General features: G+C 42.5%; 1 protein-coding gene across 16 annotated transcripts in view; it reads left to right on the top strand.

The window, feature by feature from the left end:
- TMEM116 (transmembrane protein 116) overlaps positions 1–25,319 on the top strand; it is a 128,859-nt gene that overhangs the window by 35,176 nt on the left and 68,364 nt on the right. For 8 of the 16 annotated variants that reach the window (XM_028829918.2, XM_028829914.2, XM_077955225.1 and 5 more), the window contains 7 exons: positions 2,619–2,723; positions 8,283–8,332; positions 9,245–9,328; positions 9,660–9,798; positions 13,116–13,260; positions 14,520–14,593; positions 15,342–15,872. In XM_028829918.2, coding sequence (XP_028685751.1) covers positions 2,685–2,723; positions 8,283–8,332; positions 9,245–9,328; positions 9,660–9,798; positions 13,116–13,260; positions 14,520–14,593; positions 15,342–15,548 — 738 coding nt within the window. In that variant the 5' untranslated portion in view covers positions 2,619–2,684 and the 3' untranslated portion in view covers positions 15,549–15,872. Of the gene's footprint in view, positions 1–2,618; positions 2,724–8,282; positions 8,333–9,244; positions 9,329–9,659; positions 9,799–13,115; positions 13,261–14,519; positions 14,594–15,341; positions 15,873–25,319 lie in introns of those variants that run through there. The other 8 variants (XM_077955224.1, XM_077955223.1, XM_077955226.1 and 5 more) reach the window with 3 other exon arrangements.

Genomic DNA, 25,319 nt, shown 5'->3' with positions numbered 1-25,319 from the left:
TTACTAGTTATAGGTCTGTTCCAATTTCCTATTTCTAAACTATTATTATTATTACTATCATTATTGTTTGAGACAGGGTCTTGCCCTGTCTCCCAGGCTGGAATGCAGTGGTTCAATCACAGCTCATTGCAGCTTCGACCTCCTGGGCTCAAGCAATCCTCCCACCTCAGACCCCTGAGTAGCTGGGACCACAGGTGCATGCCACCATGCCCAGCTAATTTTGTGATTTTTATTTTTTTGAGACAGAGTCTTGCTCCATTGCCCAGGCTGGAGTGCAGTGGCGTGATCTCAGCTCACTGCAACCTCCGCCTCCCAGACTCAAGCGAATCTCCTGCCTCAGCCTCCCAAGTGGCTGGGATTACAGGCACACACCACCATGCCTAGCTAATTTTTGTATTTCTAGTAGAGATGGGGTTTCACCATATTGGTCAGGCTGGTCTCAGACTCCTGACCTCAGGTGATCTGCCTGCCTCGGCCTCTCAAAGTGCTGGGATTACAGGCGTGCACCACCACACCCCGCTAATTAGAAGGCTTGCTTTTAAGCATTGTGAGGGCAGCCTTTTATGTATGGCTAATTTGATCCCATTACAGAAGCAATGTTCTTCTTATGATTATGCCCTGTGTATTTTTCCACTCTGGTTGATGAGAAAGCAAACAAACTATTCTTGGCCCTGTGTGAGCTTTAGGGATTGTCCCATCTACTCCTTTCTGATGGTTCTTTCTCTGGTTTTCATGGTTTTCTCTCCCATATACATTGATTAATACTTAACCAAAGACTTGGGGTGACCTCTGCAGCTCTCCTGAGAATCATGTCACTATATAGCTTCCCCTGCTCTGATACTGTACTTGACAAATTTTAGCTGCCTTGGCCTCCCAAACTCTGAATTTTGTCTTCTGAACTCACCAAGACAGTGGTCTGTTTGGATTCCCGCTCCTGTACTCACTCTTTTTCTTTTCTTTGTTTTTTCTTTTCTTTTTTTTTCTTTTTTTTTTTTCTTTTTTTTTTTTTTTTGAGATGGAGTCTCGCTCTGTCGCCAGGCTGGAGTGCAGTGGTGCAATATCAGCTCACTGCAACATCTGCCTCCTGGGTTCAAGTGATTCTCCTGCCTCAGTCTCCCAAGTAGCTGAGACTACAGGCATGCACCACCACGCCCAGCTAATTTTTGTATTTATAGTGGAGATGGGGTTTCACCATGTTGGCCAGGATGGTCTCGATCTCGACCTCGTGATCCGCCCACCTTGGCCTCACAAAGTGCTGAGATTACAGGGTGAGCTACCATGCCCAGCCCTCTTGTTCTCTTACCAGCTGGTGAGCTGGGGCACTTGATGGACTCACCTTGCTTTTCTTTTTTCAGGGATTGCTATTCTCTTCTGCTTGTTGCCTACTGTTTGAAAACTGGATGTTTTCATATATTTTATTCAATTTTTAGTTGTTTAAGGCTGGAGGGTAAATTCTATTCCTGTTATCTCATCAAAGCTGGAAGTAGAAATTCCTTCCCTTAGATTTTATCCTACTAGTTCTTTGATATCATCTCAGTTCTTAGGTTCTTTTAAGGATTTTAAAAAATATATCTTATTCATCATGTTTAGTACTTTTGAATGGAAAGTTGATTCAAATAGCTTAGCCTGTCATTACTAGAAGTAGAAATCCTTATTGCCTTTCCAATTAAAAAATAAAATAGAAAGGCTGGGCGCGGTGGCTCAAGCCTGTAATCCCAGCACTTTGGGAGGCCGAGACGGGTGGATCACGAGGTCAGGAGACCAAGACCATCCTGGCTAACACGGTGAAACCCCATCTCTACTAAAAAATACAAAAAACTAGCCGGGCGAGGTGGCGGGCGCCTGTAGTCCCAGCTACTCAGGAGGCTGAGGCAGGAGAATGGCGTAAACCCGGGAGGCGGAGCTTGCAATGAGCCGAGATCCGGCCACTGCACTCCATCCTGGGCGACAGAGCGAGACTCCGTCTCAAAAAAAAAAAAAAAAAAAAAAAACAACCAAAAAATAAAATAGAAAAAGATTATATGATATCTTCATAAAAGTGGGACTGTTGGGCAGGTAGAGGTGGGATAATGCTGTGGTTCTTCTGAACAGTCCAAAGGATAAAATAAGAAAGCAGGGCATGTTTTAGGTAGGCCTGTTAGAATTTCAGACTTGGGACCAGGTGCGATGGCTCACACCTGTAATCCCAGCACTTAGGGAAGCCAAGGTGAGTGGATCACCTGAGGTCAGGAGTTCGAGACCAGCCTGGCCAACATGGTGAAACCCCATCTCTACCAAAAATACAATAAAATTTAGCGGGGCATACTGACACGTGCCTGTAATCTCAGCTACTCGGGAGGCTGAGGCAGGAGAACCATTTGAACCCGGGAGGCAGAGGTTACAGTGAGCCAAGATTGTGCCACTGCACTCAGCCTAGGCAACAAGAGTAAAAACTCTGTCACACACACAAAAAAAAGAATTTCAGACTTGGTATGGTTTTGCCTGATAGACACTAGATGGTACATTACTAATAGACTAGTAGGTAGGATTCCCATAATAGAAAATAATGGAATATGTTGAAAGAACTTCACAGTGTCAGAGTGAGATAGTTGTGATGGGTTGTTTTGATTTTAACCTAGATATTCTACATTTCCTCATTTCTCTACACCATCAATTACATCTGGTATTTGTACACAGAACTGAGGATGAAACACACCCAGAGTGGACAGAGCACATCTCCACTGGTAAGTTTTATTCAGAGCTGATAGTTAATAATAGTATGCTAAGCCAGGTGTGGTGACTCCTACCTGTAATCCCAGCAGTTAGGGAGGCTGAGGGGGGCAGATTGCTTATGCCCAGGAATTCGAGGCCAGTCTGGGCAAAGTGGTGAAAGCCCATCTCTACAAAAGATACCAAAAAAATTAGCCAGGCATTGTAGCGCATGCCTGGAGTCCTAGCAACTTGGGGGGCTGCAGCAGGAGGATCACTTGAGCCACTGTACCCCAGCCTGGGTGACAGAGACAGACCCTGTCTCAAAAAAAAAAAAATAATAGTATGTAAAAACAATCCCCGTATATCCCTGATAAACAGTGTAAGCATGTAGCCCTAGCTAGGTGCATTTATGGAGGTTAATCGAAGGAAAAACGTGTTCCCACAGTTTTCATTCTTTTGACATCACTTCCTCCTCTCCCTTTCTCTCTCTCTCTCTCTCTCTCTCTCTCACACACACACACACATACACACACAGGTTTGATTATAGGAATATTATTTACAGTGCTGGCATGCCTGCCTGGTTTGATTCAGGAAGGGAAATTCTTCTTGACTCCATGCCAACCCTGGGAGACCCAGTTCTGTTATTTATCTCCTGTTGTGACCTTAGACATACCATCTCCCTTTCTTGCACCTCCAATTTTTCATTGTAAAATGAAGTGTTGGCTGGGTGCAGTGGCTCACGCCTGTAATCCCAACACTTTAGGAGGCTGAGGTGGGCAGATCACGAGGTTAGGAGATTGAGACCATCCTGGCTAACATGGTGAAACCCAGTCTCTACTAAAAATACAAAAAATTAGCCAGACGTGGTGGCAGGTGCCTGTAGTCCCAGCTACTTGGGAGGCTGAGGCAGGAGAATGGCGTGAACCTGGGAGGCAGAGCTTGCAGTGAGCCGAGATCACGCCACACTGTACTCCAGCCTGGGCGACAGTGAGAGACTCCATCTCAAAAATAAAACAAAAAAAAAAAGCAAACAAACAAACAGAATGAAATGTTGGCCGGGCATGGTGGCTCACACCTGTAATCTCAGCACACTGGGAGGCAGAAGCGGGCGGGTCACCTGAGGTTGGGAGTTCAAGACCAACCTGACCTATATGGAGAAACCCCATCTCTACTAAAAATACAAAATTAACTGGGCATGGTGGCACATACCTGTAATCCCAGCTACTTGGGAGGCTGAGGCAGGAGAATTGCTTGAACCCAGGAGGCAGAGGTTGCAGTGAGCCAAGATTGTGCCATTGCACTCCAGCCTGGGCAACGAGAACAAAACTCTGTCTAAAAAAATAAATAAATAAAATAAAATAAAATGAAATGTTAGTCTGTGTGATCTTTAATGTCCCTTCCACCTCCAAGATGCTATGATTCTATGAACTCTTCATCTGATTGATTTTTTTTTTTTTTAGACGGAGTCTTGCTCTGTTGCGCAGGCTGAAGTACAGTGGTGCGATCTCGGCTCACTGCAAGCTCTGCCTCCCAGGTTCATGCCATTCTCCTGCCTCAGCCTCCTGAGTAGCTGGGACTACAGGCACCTGCCACCACACCTGGCTCATTTTTTGTATTTTTAGTAGAGACGGGGTTTCATTGTGTTAGCCAGGATGGTCTTGATCTCCTGACCTTGTGATCCACCCACCTCGGCCTCCCAAAGTGCTGGGATTACAGGCTTGAGCCACCACACTTGGCCCTGATTAACTTCTTAAGGAGATACTCTTCTTACTTTTTTCTGTTGTTCTAGATGTTCATGTTTGAAGAAGGGCAGGGGCAGAGAGTGCTTTTAAAATTTCTTCTCTCACTCTCTCTTGCTGTAAGGAGAAAGGGCACTGAGGAAATAACTGAAAAAGTAACATGAAGAGGCCCTTAAGCAGTATCCTGAACAAGATATCATAGTTTACATAAGAGCTGTTCAAAGTTTTTCAATAATAAAAATTTTTAATTCACAGTCTAGTTCAGTAGCTACTAGCTATATGTGGATACCAAACACCTATAATGTGGCCAGTGTGATTGAGGAATTGAATTTTAAATTTTATTTAATTTTAATTAATTTTAATTTAATTAGCCACATGCAGCTATAGCTACTGTATTGTGCAACACAGGATTATACTCTGGGCCCTTTTCTTTAGTTTACCTCTGGGTATTTATTCCATACTAATAATTACTCTTCTTTTTTTGTTGTTTGTTTTTTTTGAGATAGAGTCTCGCTCTGTCGCCAGGCTGGAGTGCAGTGGCGCGATCTCGACTCACTGCAGCCTCTGACCTCCTGGTTCAAGCGATTCTCCTGTCTCAGCCCCCCAAGTAGCTGGGATTACAGGCATGTGCCACCATGCCCAGCTAATTTTTGTATTTATCGTAGAGATGGGGTTTCACCATGTTGGCCAGGATGGTCTCGATCTTCTGACCTCGTGATTTGCCCTTCTCGGCCCCCCAGAGTGCCGAGATTACAGGCATGAGCCATCGTGCCTGGCCTACTCTTCCATATTTTAAACTCACATAGTTTCTTAGCTCCCTACAAGTTAGTAAGGACCCGTGGCTATATATCCTTTAGTATTCTGTAACTGAAAGATACTATAAAGAAATAATGGCCGGGCGCGGTGGCTCACGCCTGTAATCCCAGCACTTTGGGAGGCCAAGGTGGGCGGATCATGAGGTCAGGAGATTGAGACCATCCTGGATAACACGGTGAAACCCCATCTCTACTAAAAATACAAAAAATTAGCCAGACGTGGTGGTGGGCGCCTGTGGTCCCAGCTATCAGGAGGCTGAGGCAGGAGAATGGCGTGAACCCAGGAGGCAGAGCTTGCAGTGAGCCGAGATTGTGCTACTGCACTCCAGCCTGGATGAGAGTAAGACTACTCCGTCTCAAAAAAAAAAAAAAAGAAAGAAAGAATTATTCAATATCTTTCCCTTTAGGTAAGTGAATGTATAAAAAGTCCAACAGCCTTACAGGGATAGCATTTCAAGTTTTTATTTATTCATTCATTCACTCAAAAGCCAATAGACTGACTATAGATTGTGAGACTTATTCAGCCACAAGTCATTCCCTAAAGAAGTTGCCATGATTAGACTGGAAGCCAAGAATGGAGAAAACATGGGGCAATAATTTTCTGAGGCTTGAGCTCCTGGCAGCAGAACAAAAAATATTTGAAAGAAAAATGGGAAGGACATGAGATTAGCTCTAAAATATGGTATCCTACTGCTTTCTATGCATACAGATGCGTATACTATATTTCTCTTTATAACCCATACTCTGTCACTGGTTTCAAGAAGAAAAGCTTTAGCCTAAGATATATATATATATATATATATATATATATATATATATATATTTTTTTTTTTTTTTTGGTAGGGGACAAGAGATTGAGGCCACAGTGAGCTGTGATCATACCACTCCCCTCCAGCCTGGGTAACACCTTGTCTCAAAAAAAAATGAAAACCCAAAGAGGAAAAAGTATTTATGTGTGTGTATATATATATGTGTGTGTGTGTGTGTGTGTGTGTGTGTATATTTGGGGGCAGAGTCTCACTCTGTTGTCCAGGCTGGAGTGCAGTGGCGCGATCTTGACTCACTGCAACCTCCGCCTCCCAGGTTCAAGCGATCTCCTGCCTCAGCCTCCTAAGTAGCTGGGACTACCGGTGCATGTCACCATACCCGGCTAATTTTTGTATTTTCAGTAGAGACATGGCCAGGCTGGTCTTGAACTTCTGACCTCAGGTGATTCACCCACCTTGGCCTCCCATAGTGCTGGGACTACAGGCATAAGCCACCGTGCCCAACCACGGCCTGATATATTAACTCTACTACCTATTAGTCTGCTATTATAGCTACATACACACACGCGCGCACACACACACACACACACACAAAGAGCTTTGAAGATACTTTTTCTTCTTTGGGTTTTCTTTTCTTTTTGTTTTTTTGATACAAGATTTCACTCTGTCACTCAGGCTGGAGTGCAGTGGTATGATCACAGCTCACTGCTGCCTCAGTCTCCTGGGTCCAAGTGATCCCCCCATCTCAGCCTCCCAAGTTGCTGGGACCACAGGTGTGTGCCACCATGCCTGGCTAATTTTTTCTTTTCTCTTTTTTTAATTGTAGTTTTGTAGAGATGGGAGGGTCATATTATGTTGCCTAGGCTAGTCTCAAACTCCTGGGCTCAAGTGAACCTTCTGCCTTGTCCTCCCCAAGTGCTGGGATTAGAGATGTGAGCCACCGTGTTCAGCCTGAGTTCTCTTTGAATACCCTAGCAAGACTTCTGCCATAAACGCAAGACTTCTGCCATAAACTTTTTTTTTTTTTTTGAGACGGATTTTCATTCTGTTATCAGGCTGGAGTGCAGAGTGCAGTGGCGTAATCTCTGCTCACTGCAACCTCCACCTCCCGGGTTCAAACGATTCTCCTGCCTCAGCCTCCCGAGTAGCTGGGACTACAGGTGCCACCACAGCCAGCTAATTTTTGTATTTTTAGTAGAGACAAGGTTTCACCATGTTGGCCCAGATGGTCTTGATCACTTGACCTCATGATCCATCTGCCTCGGCCTCCTATAGTGCTAGGATTACAGGCGTGAGCCACGGCACCCAGCCAACAATAAGCTTTTTATCAGAGATTCATTGGTACCCAGGTAAAAATAAGAGTTAAACACAGGATAACCACCTGACAGAGGAAAGAATGAAAAGTGAAGAAGGGAAGTGAGTGGGAGGGGTCACAAAAAACAATTTTACTTGTTTCCCTAAAGTCAACAGTAGCTGTCCTATTCCTGGTCCAAACTGTTTGGGGCAGATTAATTACCAATATCTGATTATTGATTAATTGCTCACTTAATGCTTATTGATCCCTAACAATGCCATTCCAAATATATTTTTTCTGTCTAAAAACTAGAAAAAAGCTTATTTTTAATTCTATTATTTCTTTAAGATGTTCTATTCAGTCTTACATCATAAAGTCCTAGAGGATAGGAATAATTCTTCTATAAGTTGTTTTACGGTGTCTAACACAAGTCAAGATTTTGAAAATGTTCTATCATCTAGTATCTTAACAGTCTTACATCCAAAGGGCATATTTGACCCTGCCCTATTATACTAATCCTGGCCTATTACACTTTTTACTGGTCATCTTATAAGAAGGGTTTCATTCCACTCATAAAGCCTGAAAAAGTCCACACCTCTCTGGGTCTAAGAGAAAAGAGCTGAACTGTTATTAGAAGATGGAGGATTACTATATGATTTCATATATGCCTGTCTTTTTAAGAGAATTTGTTTGAGTACCCAAATTCCATATTAGGCTACTTCCTGCAGGCTTTCTTTGTGGCTTTGTTGTTGTTGTTGTACTTTTTAGAATATAGTAATAGAGATAAAATTCTATTATATACAGTGCTAATAAGGAACTATCTATTTGATGAATTTTATAGCAAATATTGCTTGACAGAAGCAAACTGGCTTTTGGAAATCTTTTTGTTCTATTGAGTGTTAACTGATGACTTGGTATTTATAATTATATGATTGACAGTGTCTTAAGACATTTCTCACATTTGTTCTTTTCACAGGTGATAGATTATACTTGTCGAGTTGGTCAAATGGCCTTTGTTTTCTCAAGGTAAGATTTTTTCTTTACTTCTTAGCAAGGTGTAGACTCTCATTATTCTGGTGTTCAGGTGGGAACAAATAGGACAATGCCCTTTATTTCTGTTGTCACTCCTAAGTCCTCACAGAGCCTAACTTAGAAACAACAAATATGTGTTCATTGGTTCCATTTTTCCACGTTGAATAGGGAAGTAGCTTGATGTTATAGATTTGGGTTTTAGCTCCAATTCTACCATCAACTCTATGTAACCTTGAAAAATTTCTTTGAGTCTTTGGATCACTTATTCCTTTTCCTGTATCATAAAGAGTTGTAATAGACGGTCTTCAGGATATCATCTATTTTATAACATTGGGTAAGACTCTTAGGATTACAGAGTCCAGAAAGGGTTTGGATCTCACCTAAAGTGGTGGCCGTATCAGAGTTGGTTTTAGACTTTGTGACTTTTGCTCCTGGATCTTTTCCTCTTACAGGAAGCTGGCTGTATTTAGTTGGATAAATAGCTGGCTATTTAAAGCTACATTTTGGAAAAGCTTCCAAGAAGGGGCTGATGAGAATGAGATTATCCCTAGTCACCACAGAAAGTAAAAGAGACTGCACACAGAACTCCTTAGTAGATTTTCCTTTCACTTTGACCCACTTGCATTTTTATCTGACCATACAGCTCCCAGAGATTCTCTGTGAAACTATGGTAGGGTTCATTAACCTAGATATAAAATTAATTCCCCACTGCATTGTACTTCCCTAGGAACTGGAAAAGAAGGAATACCTAAGGTATTTGAGGTATTTTTCTTGAAGAAATGAAATGTGTTATTTGTGGAGATTGGTGGGATGATAGAGTTGAGGGAAGAGCAGGAGAATATTCTGCAAAAGAGGAAGGGCATGAAAAAGACTGGATATTAGGGTGATACTTTTTTTCCCTCCCAGCTTGATACCTCTACTATTGATGACACCTGTATTCTGTCTGGGCAATACTAGCGAATGTTTCCAAAACTTCAGTCAGAGCCACAAGTAAGTAAGAACTAAATGTATCATTTTCATGGCAGACTACACCTATTTGTTTCTATAAATAAAGCTGGAAAAAGACTTTCTACATACATTCTGACCAAAGTGCTAATATTAGAAATGGGCTAGGGAATAAGATGTAGTAAAGGCTAAAAATACGTTAAGTAAAAGTGTAACACAAAGTGACTACAAGATAATGTGTCTGTGGGGGAGAGACAAGGTTTTATGGTCAAGAGTTAGCAAAATGATAAGTAAAATAACATGCTTATTAACTTTTGTTGAGCAGCTCTTTTCTTAAATCTGTAGTGGTACTTCTGTTTATTGATTTTCTTCCTAGGTGTATCCTGATGCACTCACCACCATCAGCCGTGGCTGAACTCCCACCTTCTGCCAACACATCTGTCTGTAGCACACTTTATTTTTATGGTATCACCATTTTCCTGGGCAGCTTTGTACTCAGCCTCCTTACCATTATGGTATGGTACCACCCTACCTTCCTTTGTGGAGAGATGGGGAAATGAGGGGGATGGGCCAGTATTCCCAGGACTTGGGAAAGATGGGGCAGAGAGGCACTTCTTGTGGTCCTAGAACTAAGAAAGTAGCTAGGAGATCTTGACAATATAATTATTGCCTCAGACTTTTGCACTTCCCCAAATCAAATGATAAGAGAGAGAAAACAGCTTGTATTCATTAGGTGAAAATTATACTCACTCTACAACTAATATAGGCTTCATCAATCCCCCATGGCCAGAAAACTCGTGTGTCAAATATATCCTTTACATAGTTAGGATGACACTGTGAAACACAGAACATATACTTTGATTTAATTTTCCAAATAAGAAAATAATTTTCTTTTTAAAATTCTTCATTTGGCCATTAAATTTGCATTTATGCTGTGTCTAACTGGGGCTAAAGTGTTAAGTGGCTCATGAAGTTTTCAGATACTCATTTCATGTCATCAGGATGATGTACAATTATAATAATTAGCCAGGGGATAAGTTACATAACTGTTTCATACAAAAGCAGTAAATGAGCATATATGCCTTTGTATTTCCCATATCTATTTTTCCGTATCATTTTCTCCTCTTTTTATATTTCAGTTCAAGAATTACAAGGTATCTACCTGCAGATCAAATGTATATCCCACTAGTACCTGTGAACTAGATACAGTTATGGGGAATTTCCTTTGGCAATTCAAACATAAGTTATAGAGATGGCTCAATTTGGCTGGGCACAGTGACTCATACCTGTAAGACCAGGACTTTGGGAGGCCAAGGCAGGTAGATCACTTGAGGCCAGGAATTTGAAACTAGCCTGGCCAACATGGCTAAACCCCGTCTCTACTAAAAATACAAAAATTAGCCAGGCATGGTGGCATGTACATATAGTCCCAGCTACTCAGGAGGCAGAGGCATGGGAATCGCTTGAACCCAGGAGACAGAGGTCACAGTGAGCCGAGATCATGCCCCTCCAACCTGGGCAACAGAGGATACTCTGTCTTTTTTTTTTTTTTTTTTTTTTTTTTGAGACGGAGTCTTACTCTGTCACCCAGGCTGGAGTGCAGTGGCCGGATCTCAGCTCACTGCAAGCTCCGCCTCCCGGGTTCACGCCATTCTCCTGCCTCAGCCTCCGGAGTAGCTGGGACTACAGGCGCCCGCCACCTCGCCCGGCTAGTTTTTTTATATTTTTTAGTAGAGACAGGGTTTCACCGGGTTAGCCAGGATGGTCTCGATCTCCTGACCTCGTGATCCGCCCGTCTCGGCCTCCCAAAGTGCTGGGATTACAGGCGTGAGCCACCGCGCCCGGCCCGATACTCTGTCTTAAAACAGACACACATGGCCGGGCGCGGTGGCTCAAGCCTGTAATCCCAGCACTTTGGGAGGCCGAGACGGGCGGATCACGAGGTCAGGAGATCGAGACCATCCTGGCTAACCCGGTGAAACCCCGTCTCTAGTAAAAAATACAAAAAAATAGCCGGGCGAGGTGGCGGGTGCCTGTAGTCCCAGCTACTCGGGAGGCTGAGGCAGCAGAATGGCGTAAACCCGGGGGGCGGAGCTTGCAGTGAGCCGAGATCCGGCCACTGCACTCCAGTCTCGGCGACAGAGCAAGACTCCGTCTCAAAAAAAAAAAAAAAACAGACACACACACACACACACACACACACATACACATACGAGATGGCTCAGTTCAAATCATCAGGTTGTAAAGAGTTCACAATGACTAGTTCATATTAAAATGGGTTTGATGGTTTACGTTTGGAACTGACTAACAAGAGAGACAGGTCCCAAATCCTGGCACCTTGAGGATTCCTGATTGCTTCTTTAGAATAGCCCAGGTTTCAATATATATTCAGAATTAGCATTCTAGATTCTTTAAAAATCAGCAGATGGTGGCCAGGCATAGTGGCTCATGCCTGTAATCCTAGCACTTTGGGAGGCCGAGGCGGGCAGATTGCCTGAGCTCAGGAGTTCAAGACTCGCCTGGGCAACACAGTGAAACCCCGTCTCTACTAAAATACAAAAAAAATAGCAGGGCATGGCAGCATGCACCTGTAGTCCCAGCTACTTGGGAGGCTGAGAGAGGAGAATTGCTTGAACCCAGGAGGCGGAGGTTGCAGTGAGCTGAGATCATGCCACTGCACTCCAGCCTGGGTGACAGAGCAAGACTCCATCTCTTAAAAAAAAAAAATCAGCAGGTGGTGAACTGATTCTTTTAGATGTAAGTATTCTCAAAATCCAGTCTCCTTTTGATGCTTATGTAGGGAAAAGAGACTATGTACATGGCTGAACTTGATTAAGTAATGAGGTTATTAACTTAGAGAGTAGATCTGGATTAGGAAAAATACTCAGATTTGTTACCAAGAGTGTTATCTAATTTATTTTTTGCGAAAAACCACATTGAACTTTTGAACTGATTTATATTTGTTTCATGAGCTAAACCTTATTCAGACAGCTGAAGTAGGGAAAAGCAATTTGTTTTCCATCTAAAGGCAAGAAGTGACTTTCTTTTTTTTTTCTTTTTCTTTTTTTTTTTTTTTTGAGACGGAGTCTTGGTCTGTTGCCCAGGCTGGAGTGCAGTGGCGCATCTCAGCTCACTACAACCTCTGCCTCCCGGGTTCAAGCAATTCTCCTGCCTCAGCCTCCTGAGTAGCTGGAATTACAGGCACACACCACCACAACTGGCTAATTTTTGTATTTTTAGTAGAGACGGTTTTCACCATGTTGGTCAGGCTGGTGTTGAACTCCTGACCTTGTGATCTGCCTGCCTCAGCCTCCCAAAGTGTTGGGATTACAGGCGTGAGCCACCACGCCCGGCAAGAAGTGACTTTCTAAAACTTGTGTTGCTTAGAGTTGAGAATTTAAGCTCAGCCATGGTGCTAAAGTGTTTAAATGTGTTAAGCATAGAATACTTTTTAACAGAATCTCTTAATAAAGTGTTTTAAGAGGAACTAGTTAGAGCTTACTTTTAATTTCCTGTGTAAACTGTGATTAGCCTCAGAGGGGGAAATGCCCAGAGGCTGATGTAAGGTTCATGTGTTAAACATGGTACGCAAGTTTGGCTAGTATCTGTCCATTTCCCTAACCTAGTAAAAGTTCACTCTGAAAGTAATTTTCTCTCAGAAAAAAAGCCTGATCTCAGAAAGTAAAGACAAGAGAATGGGGTCATTCCTGTTGTGAGATTCTAAGAGAATAATCTTTTTTAAATGATAGGAGGATAGATTTAAATGACAGGAGGATAGAGGGGCGTTTTACTAAGCTTTAAGCAAACTGCTCACTGCTGTACTCATATTTAGGTCTTACTTATCCGGGCCCAGACATTGTATAAGAAGTTTGTGAAGTCATCTGGCTTTCTGGGGAGTGAACAGTGGGCAGTGATTCACATTGTGGACCAGCGGGTACGCTTATACCCAATGGCCTTCTTTTGCTGTTGGGGCCCAGGTAGGTATCTTAACGAGAAGAGATGGGCAGTGAAGAGGGCAGTTATTAGGTTCTGATCAAGCAAAGTGGTCTCACTAAGAAGGATGGCTGTGGCCGGGTGCGGTGGCTTACACCTGTAATCCCAACACTTTGGGAGGCCGAGGCGGGCGGATCATGAGGTCGGGAGATCGAGACCATCCTGGCTAACGCAGTGACACCCCGTCTCTACTAAAAATACCAAAAAAAAAAAAAAAAAAAAAAAAATTAGCCAGGTGTGGTGGCAGGTGCCTGTAGTCCCAGCTACTTGGGAGGCTGAGGCAGGAGAATGGCGTGAACCCGGGAGGCAGAGCTTGCAGTAAGCCGAGATCGCACCACTGCACTCCAGCCTGGGCGACAGGGCGAGACTTTGTCTCAAAAAAAAAAAAAAAAAAAAAAAGAAGAATGGCTGCAAATTCCTATTCAGCTTATAAAATTTGTATGGGCCCTACCCATATTTCCAGTTTTTACTAACCTCCTTAACTCCTTTTGCTTCTTATGTTTTAGAAATTAAGATAATTAGACATGATATGCACCACAATATAAGAGGAAAAAACATCATGACAGATTTGGAGATATTAACACCTGCCCTTCCTAGTACATAAGGTTATAGTGAGGATCAGGTTGGATAATTTTTTTTTTTTTTTTTTTTTTTTTTTTGAGATAGAGTCTTACCTCTGTTGCCCAGGCTGGAGTGTGGTGGTGCCATCTCACCTCACTACAACCTCCGCCTCACAGGTTCAAGCAATTCTCCTGCCTCAGCTTCCCAAGTAGCTGGGATTACAGGCACATGCCACCATGCCCAGCTAATTTTTGTGTTTTTAATAGAGACAGGGTTTCACCATGTTGGCCAGGCTGGTCTCAAACTCCTGCCCTCAGGTGATCTGCCCACCTTGGCCTCCCAAAGTGCTGGGATTATAGGCATGAGCCACTGTGCCCACCCAGATTGGATAATTTTTATGAAAGAGCTTGGGAAAATCTGAATTGATAGGAAGTATAAATTATTACCTTCCTATAGTATATCCTGCTACCATTACTACACTAATAATCTACAAAGTTTCATCAATAAAGACTAGAAGTTGGAGGCCTAAGACTCATTGGTTTGCATAACACGTTAACCTCACTGATGGATTTTATTATGCCTGTTGTTTCCATTCTGATAATGCTCAGGCATGTGTGTGGAGGAACCTGATACTTTAGACAGTCAGGACTGAAAAAAAGGTTTACACTTTGTGTATTCACAGCTGTCATTCTGATGATCATAAAGCTGACTAAGCCACAGGACACCAAGCTTCACATGGCCCTTTATGTTCTCCAGGTAACACCTTCAACGTCTAGTATCTCTGTTCTTATACCCGCTCAGCCTATTTTCTTATACTACCTTTACTCGGTAAGCACAATTTTTCCCTCAGGGTATTTCTACATTGCAAAATAGAAAATGTATTATTTACACTCAGTTATGAATAATGTGAAAATTTTCTCAAAGTCGAGGTAGATGATGATGTAAAAGTACCCCCATGCATTCCAGAGCATATATATCTCTGGTCAACTTCATTTTACTGATGTGTTTTTAAGGAATGGACAGTAAAAATAAACCAGATCTGCCAGGCATGTTCTTATGAAACATTGATAGTGACATGGTTCTTTCCCATCCAGAGTGAATTGAATGGGATAAATGAGCTATTCTTGGTGAATGATGAGGAGGGGATGGAATGATCATCTCTCTTTTTTTTCTTTATTGGGTTTAAGAAGATTTTTGGGCTATCTGACTATTCTGATGAGAGTTTTCTCAAGGCTACCCTGAGGTAATAAGGAGGGGCATTGAAGCTACTTCATTATCCCTGTGTATATACTAAGAAATATGACCAACTCTTAGTCATCCATAACAGTGTAGTGTAGAGAGTGAGTTCAGGACAAACTAGAAAAATACAAAAAACTGAAGTCAGATCTTCATGTTTGAGATAGGGAAAATGTAACAATGCTTTATGAATAAGGGGAGTGGGAATTATTCCCTGGATCCCTGAAAACCTGAAGCATGGGCTGCATCACCCCTTCATCTCCTCCAGGCTCTGACGGCAACATCTCAGGGTCTACTCAACTGTGGAGTATATGGCTGGACGCAGCACAAATTCCACCAACTAAAGCAGGAGGCTCGGCGTGATGCAGATACCCAGACACCATTATTATGCTCACAGAAGAGATTCTATAGCAGGGGCTTAAATTCACTGGAATCCGCCCTTACTTTTCCTACCAGTACTTCTACCATTCTTTGAAACTACAATACTGGAACATCCAGGAACTGGAGTTATTCTGCGCTAATGGATTGGAAAGAATGTTGGGAAAGGACATCTTAAATCTTTTCTAACTATGCCCTAAACTGCAGAACTCAAAGGAAATATAGTGCCATTGGTTGGTAGTCATTCTAGGTGAACTGGCAGTATCTCTGCGGTTATTCCCAGATTTACTAGTGATCCTTAAAGTCTAGGGGTTCAGGGAGAGGAAGACACTTTCCATCTCAGAGATAGACTCATGTTACCTTGATGGATGTTAGATTTGTCCAAGTCTTTTCTAGAAAAAATAAATTCTAGATTATTATTTATATGTGTCATTTCAAGGCTCTCTACTCCATGGTTGCAGGGGAAGTGGGGGTAGGGGACATGCAACAACTTGCTCAGGTCTTGCTATTGCTATTACTGTCTCTAAAGTTGGACACAGAAAATCCTGGGTTTCTATTCTGTGAAGAGTTTTGGAAACTCATAAAGAAAACTACTATAAAAAAGTGACAGTGGGATCTTTAGACATACCACATCTTAGTCTCATATGTTCAATTCTGTTCTAGGACTTGAACAATAGGGATCACCCCATTCTAGAATACTAAGACTAATCTTTTGAAGTTAGAGGAACAATAAGATTTATGAGAAATAGAGACTAAAAAAACCTCTAGTAATCAATAACTGTTAACTTGCATTTATAAGCAGAAGTACAAGGTTGGTTTCATTGTGTTCATTTATCAAAGTATAAAGTTAGGTTGAACAGTATCAACAACTTGCCATTTTTATAGGTGAAAATGGTCTAATATCATCAATTTCACATGGTTCAGCCTAATAGTAAGTGCTAAATATATGTTTATAGGATAAATGAGTGAACAAGCAAATTAGTGACTTATAGGTAAAATTTAAATCTTTTGGGAAAGAAAAGATTCTCAGACTCCAGAGCTTCATTCCGGGGCAGGAATATCTATCTAATCTGTTTCTTCCTCGTGAATCATGTAACAGTGATACTTGGTTTCTCCAGCTAAGTTATGAAGGCCAGTCTGAGGCCAGAGCATCATATACTATGATGCCGAAACAAAGGGAAAGCCAAATGGACAAGGTGACTGGAATGATAAGTAATCAAAACATCTAGACCTAATAATCTGATGATCACAAAGGTGGTCTTATTCTCACTTGATGCATACCTTGGTATGTCCAAGGCAAAATCTTTAAGATTAGAGAAATTGACTAAGAGGATTATAATGGAAGATTAGACAGGATATTCTGATAAGTAAGTTACAGAGATCTTTCCAAAAGAGCTCTCTATAGAAATGTCAGGGAGCTCAATGATAGCTCTTTCAGTTTTAGACCATGAGCTTCATGGAAGTTATGGAGGGTAACCTGGCCTTATTCTGTCAAGATCATATCTTGAGGCTTCTCATTGTCCCAGAGATCCTGAGACCTGATTTCATGATAGCACAGAACAAAAAAAGACTGCTTCACCTAGAAAGCTGTGTTAACTTCTTTTCATTTAAAAACTACTAAGCAGTCAGCATATAGAAAAATAGATGGAAGCAAGAAAGAATTCCTATATCCATAGTCCCTGAGGGACACCAGAACCAAGAAGCCCAGTCTTTTTTTTTTTGAGACAGAGTCTTGGTCTGTCGCCCAGGGTAGAGTGCGTTGGCATGATCTCAGCTCACTGCAACCTCCGCCTCCCGGGTTCAGGCACATGCCACCATGCCCAGCTAATTTTTGTGTTTTTAATAGAGACAGGGTTTCACCATGTTGGCCAGGCTGGTCTCAAACTCCTGCCCTCAGGTGATCCACCCACCTCGGCCTCCCAAAGTACTGGGATTACAGGCGTGAGCCACCACGCCCGATCAGAAGTCCATTTCTTAAAAGGTCCTTTCGGCCGGGCGCGGTGGCTCACGCCTGTAATCCCAGCACTTTGGGAGGCCGAGACGGGTGGATCACGAGGTCCGGAGATCGAGACCATCCTGGCTAACACGGTGAAACCCCGTCTCTACTAAGAAATACAAAAAACTAGCCGGGCGAGGTGGCGGGCGCCTGTAGTCCCAGCTACTCGGGAGGCTGAGGCCGGAGAATGGCGTGAACCCGGGAGGCGGAGCTTGCAGTGAGCTGAGATCCGGCCACTGCACTCCAGCCTGGGCTACAGAGCGAGACTCCGGCTCAAAAAAAAAAAAAAGGTTCTTTCAGTATCACTTCATATTTGGCCTTATTACCAGAAAGAAGGTAATTATCAAATATTTTTCAGGTTTGTTCATCTTGCTGTTCCAGTGATGTACTGACAGTTTCTTAGATCATGGATGTAAGCAAACAAGATGGTAGGAATGAGAAATAATAAGTGGCTAGGTAAGACTTGAATTAGGATTATCAGCTTTTTGTCATACTGAGAGTCAGAGGGGATGTGTGGAGCTGGGCCACTGTTAGACTGCCTCCTAACCATTATATTCTCATGTAGGAGGGGCATAGTTGTAGACAAGTGCTAGTTCTTAAAATTGTTGCAAACAACCTTCCCATGACACTTGTCCAGGTTGCAGTCATAGTGGAGTACAGTGGTATCGAAGCACGACTGATTGATACAGATCTTTTGTGGACCACATGGACTATCTTTTACCTCCCCCTCATCAGCCCTGTTTATACTCCAACACTACATGTCCTGCATGGGGAAATGGGTGTTTGATGTTTTTCAGTGTGTGGGATCTTTAGATGTTTTCACATAGCAGTCTCACATCTTACATATTTGGCCTTGTACTTCCTTAAGACTTTAAGCAATCCTTTAGACTCACTGCCAGTTTCCAAACCTATCCCCCTTGGTAATGATAATTTTTCCAAGCAGCTCATGTGCCCTTTCCAGAGATTTTAATGCACTGATTCTCTAGGCTTCTGCACTGGCCCTGGTAACAATAACCTTGTTCTTTGCAAGGGATGCCATCTTCCTTGTATGTATCTGTGTGGCACCACTCAGAGGTGCCATTAAAGTACTCTCGGAGGTCATATTCACGTACACTGAGGCAGCAGGGTGTGGTTGGGTTTGGCAATTTGCAGTGTCTGCAACAGAATCCAAATGCATAATCTGAACCCTTATGACAGACAAGGCATGTCCAAATGCATGTCTGAACCCTGAGGGTAGACAATCGTGATCCCTTTCACAATCATGGACATTGCCACACTTGCATTCTTCTCTGTCATCACTATCTCGTTCCCACAATATGGTTTTCCAAAGGAGATTTGGTGCTCAAGTTTATTAAACCGGCAGTCTTCTCTGTGCCTATGCAAAAACTAATGGAAGCAGTGGAAGCTTCAGTTGCTGTAGCCCATATCTGTAGTAATAAATTTATGCATAGTATAGAGGTTCTGGCCATGACACTTGTAGGCCATATAGTCATGTTTTATATCCAAGCTGTGGCCAAGCTCATGAGTTATGAGAGCTGCAAAGTGGGATATATCTTCATGAAAGAAAGATTCAACACTCATTGTATTCTTAGCTCTACAGATACAACTGAGAAATGCATAGCCCTGGTACTTTCTGGGATTTTGAACAATGATCCAAATATGAGCAACAACATGTTTCACCTTTCTGAAGGGGTGCCGGCCGGTCTCTCCAGCAGTTAAAATTTTGAAACGTTTTCTGCAGATTCAGGGGCATTTGCACTAGCCTTCTCTCTGTCCGTATCTCCAAACTAGTCCATATAACTAACCAGTAAGTACTATTTAGCTCCTTATTGTACCACTTGACCAGCGTGTGTACATCTGTTACCATCTGTGCAATGTTGGTCACATTATATTATTCCACATTTGTAATCACTTATTGTCAACCACAAGAAACATTTCTACATATTTGGGAAGCAACCATATATGGGGCATGTGGTCTGGGCTCTATTCTGCTCTGAATCCTTATTTCAAGATATGCTGTACACCATATGTTCAAAATTGTTTGCGTTATGTTGGTCAGGCTGGTCTTGAACTCCTGACCTCAGGTGATCCACCCGCCTTGGCCTCCCAAAGTGCTGGGATTACAGGCATGAGCCACTGTGCCCCACCAGAAGTCCAGTTCTTAAAAGGTCCTTTAAAGTGCTGATAGTCACCAAAGAATCTAGGTCACCTGTTGATTCTGCATTATAGTAACAGTGATCCTGTGTAAAAGGCATGCCCAAGCTTTATTTCTCATTTTAATGTGTACAGATGGGGAAGTTTTTGACTAACAATCCTTAATTTTGCTTCAGATTTAATAATATTCCATTTTCTCATATTAAGACATAGACCACCTTTTCTCCTTTTTCTTCTAGTCCTCTGAATATCATCAGGTTTCTAGGACGACTATTTTATAATAAAGATATTTCCCCCATTCTCAAAACCCCATGTAGGGATTCCTGGATGAAAAATATTTCCAAGGCTAGGCATGGTGACTCACACCTATAATTCCAGCACTTCAGGAGGCTGAGGTGGATGGATTACTTGAGGCCGGAAGTTTGAGACCAGCTTGGGAAACATAACAAGACCCCTTCTCTACAAAAAAATAAAAAAATTAGCCAGGCGTGGTGGCATGTGCCTGTAGTCCTAGCTACTCAAGGAGGCTGACACAGGAGGATCACTGGAGCATAGGAGTTTGAGGTTACAGTGAGCTATGATTACACTATTGCATTCCAGCCTAGGTGGCCTGGGTGCCAGAGTGAGACCCTGTTTCTAAATAAATAAAATACAAATCATTCCAAACTTTACCTATGACCGCTTGATTTCACAGAAGAAGGATCAAGAGGGAGGCAAAGTAATTAATTAGGGATGTCATTGTCATGGCCCAAGTGAAGCAGCCAATAATCCTGGACCTCCTCTGTATCTCAGTTGTTTTTCCTGGACCCAGACTTTGTCAGTGATATAGTTGTTTGGTTAAAGCTCAAAGCTATGCTGCCTGCCAGAAGGATAGCTGCTGTCACCTGAGTATTACATGATGACACCTGCCTTTTGATCATGTTTATTCCTACTCCTCTCTCTCCATGATTGTCCTTACTTTGCAACCTACCTCAACATTTTAGTGCTCTTTAGCTGAACTCCTGCTGTTGTTTTTGTTTGTTTTGTTTGTTTGTTTTTTGAGAAGGAGTCTTGCTCTGTCGTCCAGGCTGGAGTGCAATGGCGTGATCTCAGCCCATTGCAACCTCCGCCTCCTGGGTTCAAGCAATTCTCCCTGCCTCAGCCTCTTGAATAGCTGGGATTTCAGGCACCTGCCACCATACCCGGCTAATTTTTGTATTTTTAGTAGAGAGGGGTTTCGCCATGTTGGCCAGGCTGGTCTTGAACGCCTGACCTAGGACGATCTGCCTGCCTTAGCCTCCCGAAGTTCAGGGATTACAGGCATGAGCCAAACGCCCTGCCTCCTGCTGTTTTCATGGAAGAATATACCAAGGAGAGGAAGATTTCAGAGGTCCAGCAAGTTCCATGACCCAGGATCAGGCCTCAAGAAAAGGAAAAAAAATAACCTTTTTCTGTCAGTTGTAGTACCCATGGAACAGCTTCTACCACCTCTCCTGGCATATGTTATTCTTTTGGCTCATTGAATCTAAAGGTTCCAGAGCAGGCTTTTGTGGGTCTCTGGGTAGGTCACAGGCCTCTGCTGTCCAGTGCCTCTTGCACCATTCTCTACTCTGTACCACACAGTCCATTTCAAACCCCCAAACCTTTTCTGCCTCCAAAAGAGTTTGTGGGCATGGTCTTTGACCTACCACTTTGTTGTCCTAAGAATCTCTTCTGCATGGACGTTTACCTCATTTAAATAGACTGATTTTGATCCTTGCTCTAAAATTACTTCTACATCTGAGATATGGGCACTTCCCTATTTGATATGATATATGTCCATTAGTATAAGGGGAATCGGCTATGAGATCCTGAATATGAAACACCAGGGATCGGCTTAAAAACAAACAAACAAACAAAAAAAACCAGCAAGTCCTGGAAGGAAGTATGAGTAGACCTTTCCTATAATACATAAGTAACATGGAAAGGAAAAAGAGATTTGATCTTTAGGAATCTAGAGACCCAAGTTGTTTTAAATGTTCCAGAGTCTAGGGAATAAATCTCTCAGATGTACTTATATCTAGGGCATCAGCATCTTTTCTCTGAGACCAAGATAATGTGTATAATAGCCCATTATAATCTCGTACTGTGCATCTCTGATGGAGGCATTGTAATTTATTTGGCTCTTCCCAGTAGAAATGCTCCCTGTGAAAACACATATCCAGCATCCCAGCTCACTGTCATTTTTGTGAATCGGAGACATTTTCCAATTGCATTCTGATATTAAATCCTTATTTTGTTTTGTTTTGTTTTTTGAGACAGAGTTTCACTCTTGTTGCCCAGGCTGGAGTGCAATGGAGCGATCTTGGCTCACTGCAACCCCTGCCTCCCAGGTTCAAGTGATTCTCCTACTTCAGCCTCCTGAGTATCTGGGATTACAGGTGCCCACCACCATGCTTGGCTAATTGTCATATTTTTAGTAGAGATGGGGTTTCACCATGTTGCCCAGGCTGGTATGAAACTCCTGGCCTCAAGTGGTCCTCCTGCCTCGGCCTCCCAAAGTGCTGAGATTACAGGCGTGAGCCACCACGCCTGGCCTTCTTTTTAAACCAATAGGCTTTATTTTGTGGAGCAGTTTTAGGTTTACAGAAAAATTGAGCTCGGTAGGGTGCTATGGCTCATGCCTATAATCCCAGCACTTTGGGAAGCCAAGGCAAGTGGATCGCTTGAGCCCAGGAATTTGAGACCAGCCTGGGCAACAAGGTGAAACCCTGTCTCTACCGAAAGTACAAAAAAAATTAGCCAGGCATGGCCAGGTGCAGTGGCTCACACCTGTAATCCTAGCACTTTGGGAGGCTGAGACGGGTGGATCACGAGGTCAGGAGATCGAGACCATCCTGGCTAACACGGTGAAACCCCGTCTCTACTAAAAATACAAAAAATTAGCCGAGCGTGGTGGCGGGCACCTATAGTCCCAGCTACTCGGGAGGCTGAGGCAGGAGAATGGCGTGAACCCAGGAGGCGGAGCTTGCAGTGAGCCGAGATCGTGCCACTGCACTCCAGCCTGGGCGACAAGGCAAGCCTCCATCTCAAAGAAAAGAAAAGGAAAGAAAAAAGCCAGCCGTGGTGGCACGCACCTGTAGTCCCAGCTACTCAGGAGGCTGAGGTGGAAAGATCATTTGAGCCAGAGTAGTCAAGGCTGCAGTGAGCTGTGGTAGCACCACTTACTCCAGCCTGGGTAACAGAGCAATACTCTGTCTCAAAAAGAAAAAAAAGAAGAGAAAATATAAACTGAACTGATATTACAGTGTTCTCATATACCTCCTCTACCTCCACACAGGATTTCACCATTAGCCTTTTTCATTAGTGTGGTGCATTTGTTACAATTGATGAACCAATACTGATACATTATTATAAACTAAAGTCCATAGTTTACATTAGGGCTCATTTTTTGTGTTATATACTTGTATGAGTTTTGACAAATGTATAATGTCATGTAGCCACCATTGCGATGTTGTACAGAACAGTTTCACTGCCCTAAAAATCCCTTGTGTTCCACCTATTTATCTCTCCCTCTTTCCAAACCCCTGGCAACCACTGGTCTTTTTGCTTGCTTTATAGTGTTGTGTTTTTCAAATGACATATCTTTAGCATACTGTATGTAACCTTTTCAGACAAGATATTGTCTTCTTTTACTCGACAATGTCCATGTAAGTTTCCTCTATGTCTTTTTGTGACCTTACAGATCATTTCTTTTCATCACTGAATTATATTTCACTCTGGATGTACCACAGTATGTTTATTTACTCACTTATGAAGGCAAATCTTGCCAATTGAAGGACATTTTCCTGTGTTTGGCCATTATGAATATGCTGCTGTAAGCATTTGTATACAGGTTTTGTGTGTACATAAGTTTTTGAGTAAATACCTAGGGGCATGATTGCTGGATCATATAGTAAGCCCATGTGTAATGTAAGAAACTGCCAAACTATCTTCCAAAGTGGCTATACCATTGTTCAGTGGATTACAGTTCCTGATGCTCCACATTCTAGTCACCTTTTGGTATTGTCAGTGTTTTGTGTTTTAGACATTTTAATAGGTATCGGTGTTTGTTGTTGTTGTTGTTTGTTTGATTTTTGAGACAGAGTCTCGCTCTGTCACCCAGGCTGGAGTGCAGTGGTGCAATCTCAGCTCACTGCAACCTCTGCCTCCCTGGTTCAAGTGATTCTCCTGCCTCAGCCTCCCGAGTAGCTGGGACTACAGGCACGTGCCACCACACCTGGCTAATTTTTTGTATTTTTACTAGAGACGGGGTATCACCATGTTAGCCAGGATGGTCTCGATCTTCTGACTTCCTGATCTGCCCACCTCGGCCTCCCAAAGTGCTGGGATTACAAGTGTGAGCCACCGCACCCGGCTTCGTTTTGCAATTCCCTAATGTCATATGATATTGAGAATTTTTTCATGTGCTTATTTGCCATCTGTATATCTTTGGTAAGGTGTCTGGTCAGATCTTACGCCCTTTTTAAAATCGGATTGTTTTCTTATTGAGTTTTAAGAGTTCTTTGTATATTTAGGTACAAATCTTTTATCATATATGCATTTTTGAAATATTTTGTCTCAGTCTATTGCTTGTCCTTTCATTCTCTTAGCAGTGTCTTTGACAGTGCAGATTTTTAAAATGTTATTGAAGTCCAACTTACCATTTTTTTCTTTCATGGATCATGCTTTTTTGGTGTTGTCTCTAAGAAGTCATCATTGGCCGGGCACGATGGCCGGCTGTAATCCCAGCACTTTGGGAAGCTGAGGCAGGTGGATTGCTTGGCGCTCAAGAGTTCAAGACCAGCCTGGACAACATGGCAAAAGCCCATCTCTACCAAAAATACAAAAAATTAACTGGGTGTGGTGGTGTGCACTTGTGGTTCCGGCTACTCAGGAAGCTGAGGTGGGAGGATCGCTTGAGCCTGGGAGACAGGGGTTGTTGCAGTGAGCCAAAATGGCACCACTGCACTCCAGCCTGAAAGTTGTACAGCTTTGCATTTTACATTTTAGTATATGATTCATTCTGAGTTAATTTTTGTGTAAGGAGTAAGTTCTGTGTCTAGATTCCTTTTTTTTTTTTTGTAATGTGGATGTCTACTTGTTGCAGCACCATTTGTTGAAAAGGCTGTATTCTCTCCATTGAATTTCCTTTGCTCCTTTGTCAGAAATCAGTTGATTGACTGTATTTTTGTGGGTCTGTTCCTGGATTCTCTATTCTGTTTTATTGATCCACTCTTCCACCAAGATCACACTGTCTTAATTACTATAACCTTATAGTAAATTTTTAAGTCAGATAGTGTCAGTCCTTCAACTTTGTGCTTCTTCAGTATTGTGTTGGTTTGTGATTTCCTTATAAACTTTAGATTCAGTTTGTGTTCGCAAAATAATTTGCTGGGCTTTGGATTGGGATTGCCTTGAATCTGTAGATCAAGGTGGGAAGAACATCTTAACAGTATTGAGTCTTCCTATCTATAAACAGGAAATATGGCTCCATGTATTTAGACCTCCTTTGATTTCTTTCAGCAGAGTTTTGCAGTTTTCCTCATATAGGTCTTGCACGTATTTCATTAGACTTATACCTAAGTATTTCTCCCTTTGGGAGTTCTCATGTAAATGGTATTATGGTTATAATTTCAAATTCTACTTGTTTATTGCTAGTATGTCGGAAAGTGATTGATTTTTTATATTAACTTTGTAACCTGTAACCTTCCTATAATC

The sequence above is a fragment of the Macaca mulatta genome, chromosome 11 (assembly GCF_049350105.2).
Source record: "Macaca mulatta isolate MMU2019108-1 chromosome 11, T2T-MMU8v2.0, whole genome shotgun sequence".
Classification (NCBI taxonomy): domain Eukaryota; kingdom Metazoa; phylum Chordata; class Mammalia; order Primates; family Cercopithecidae; genus Macaca; species Macaca mulatta.
This window is presented reverse-complemented; position numbering and strand designations above follow the sequence as displayed.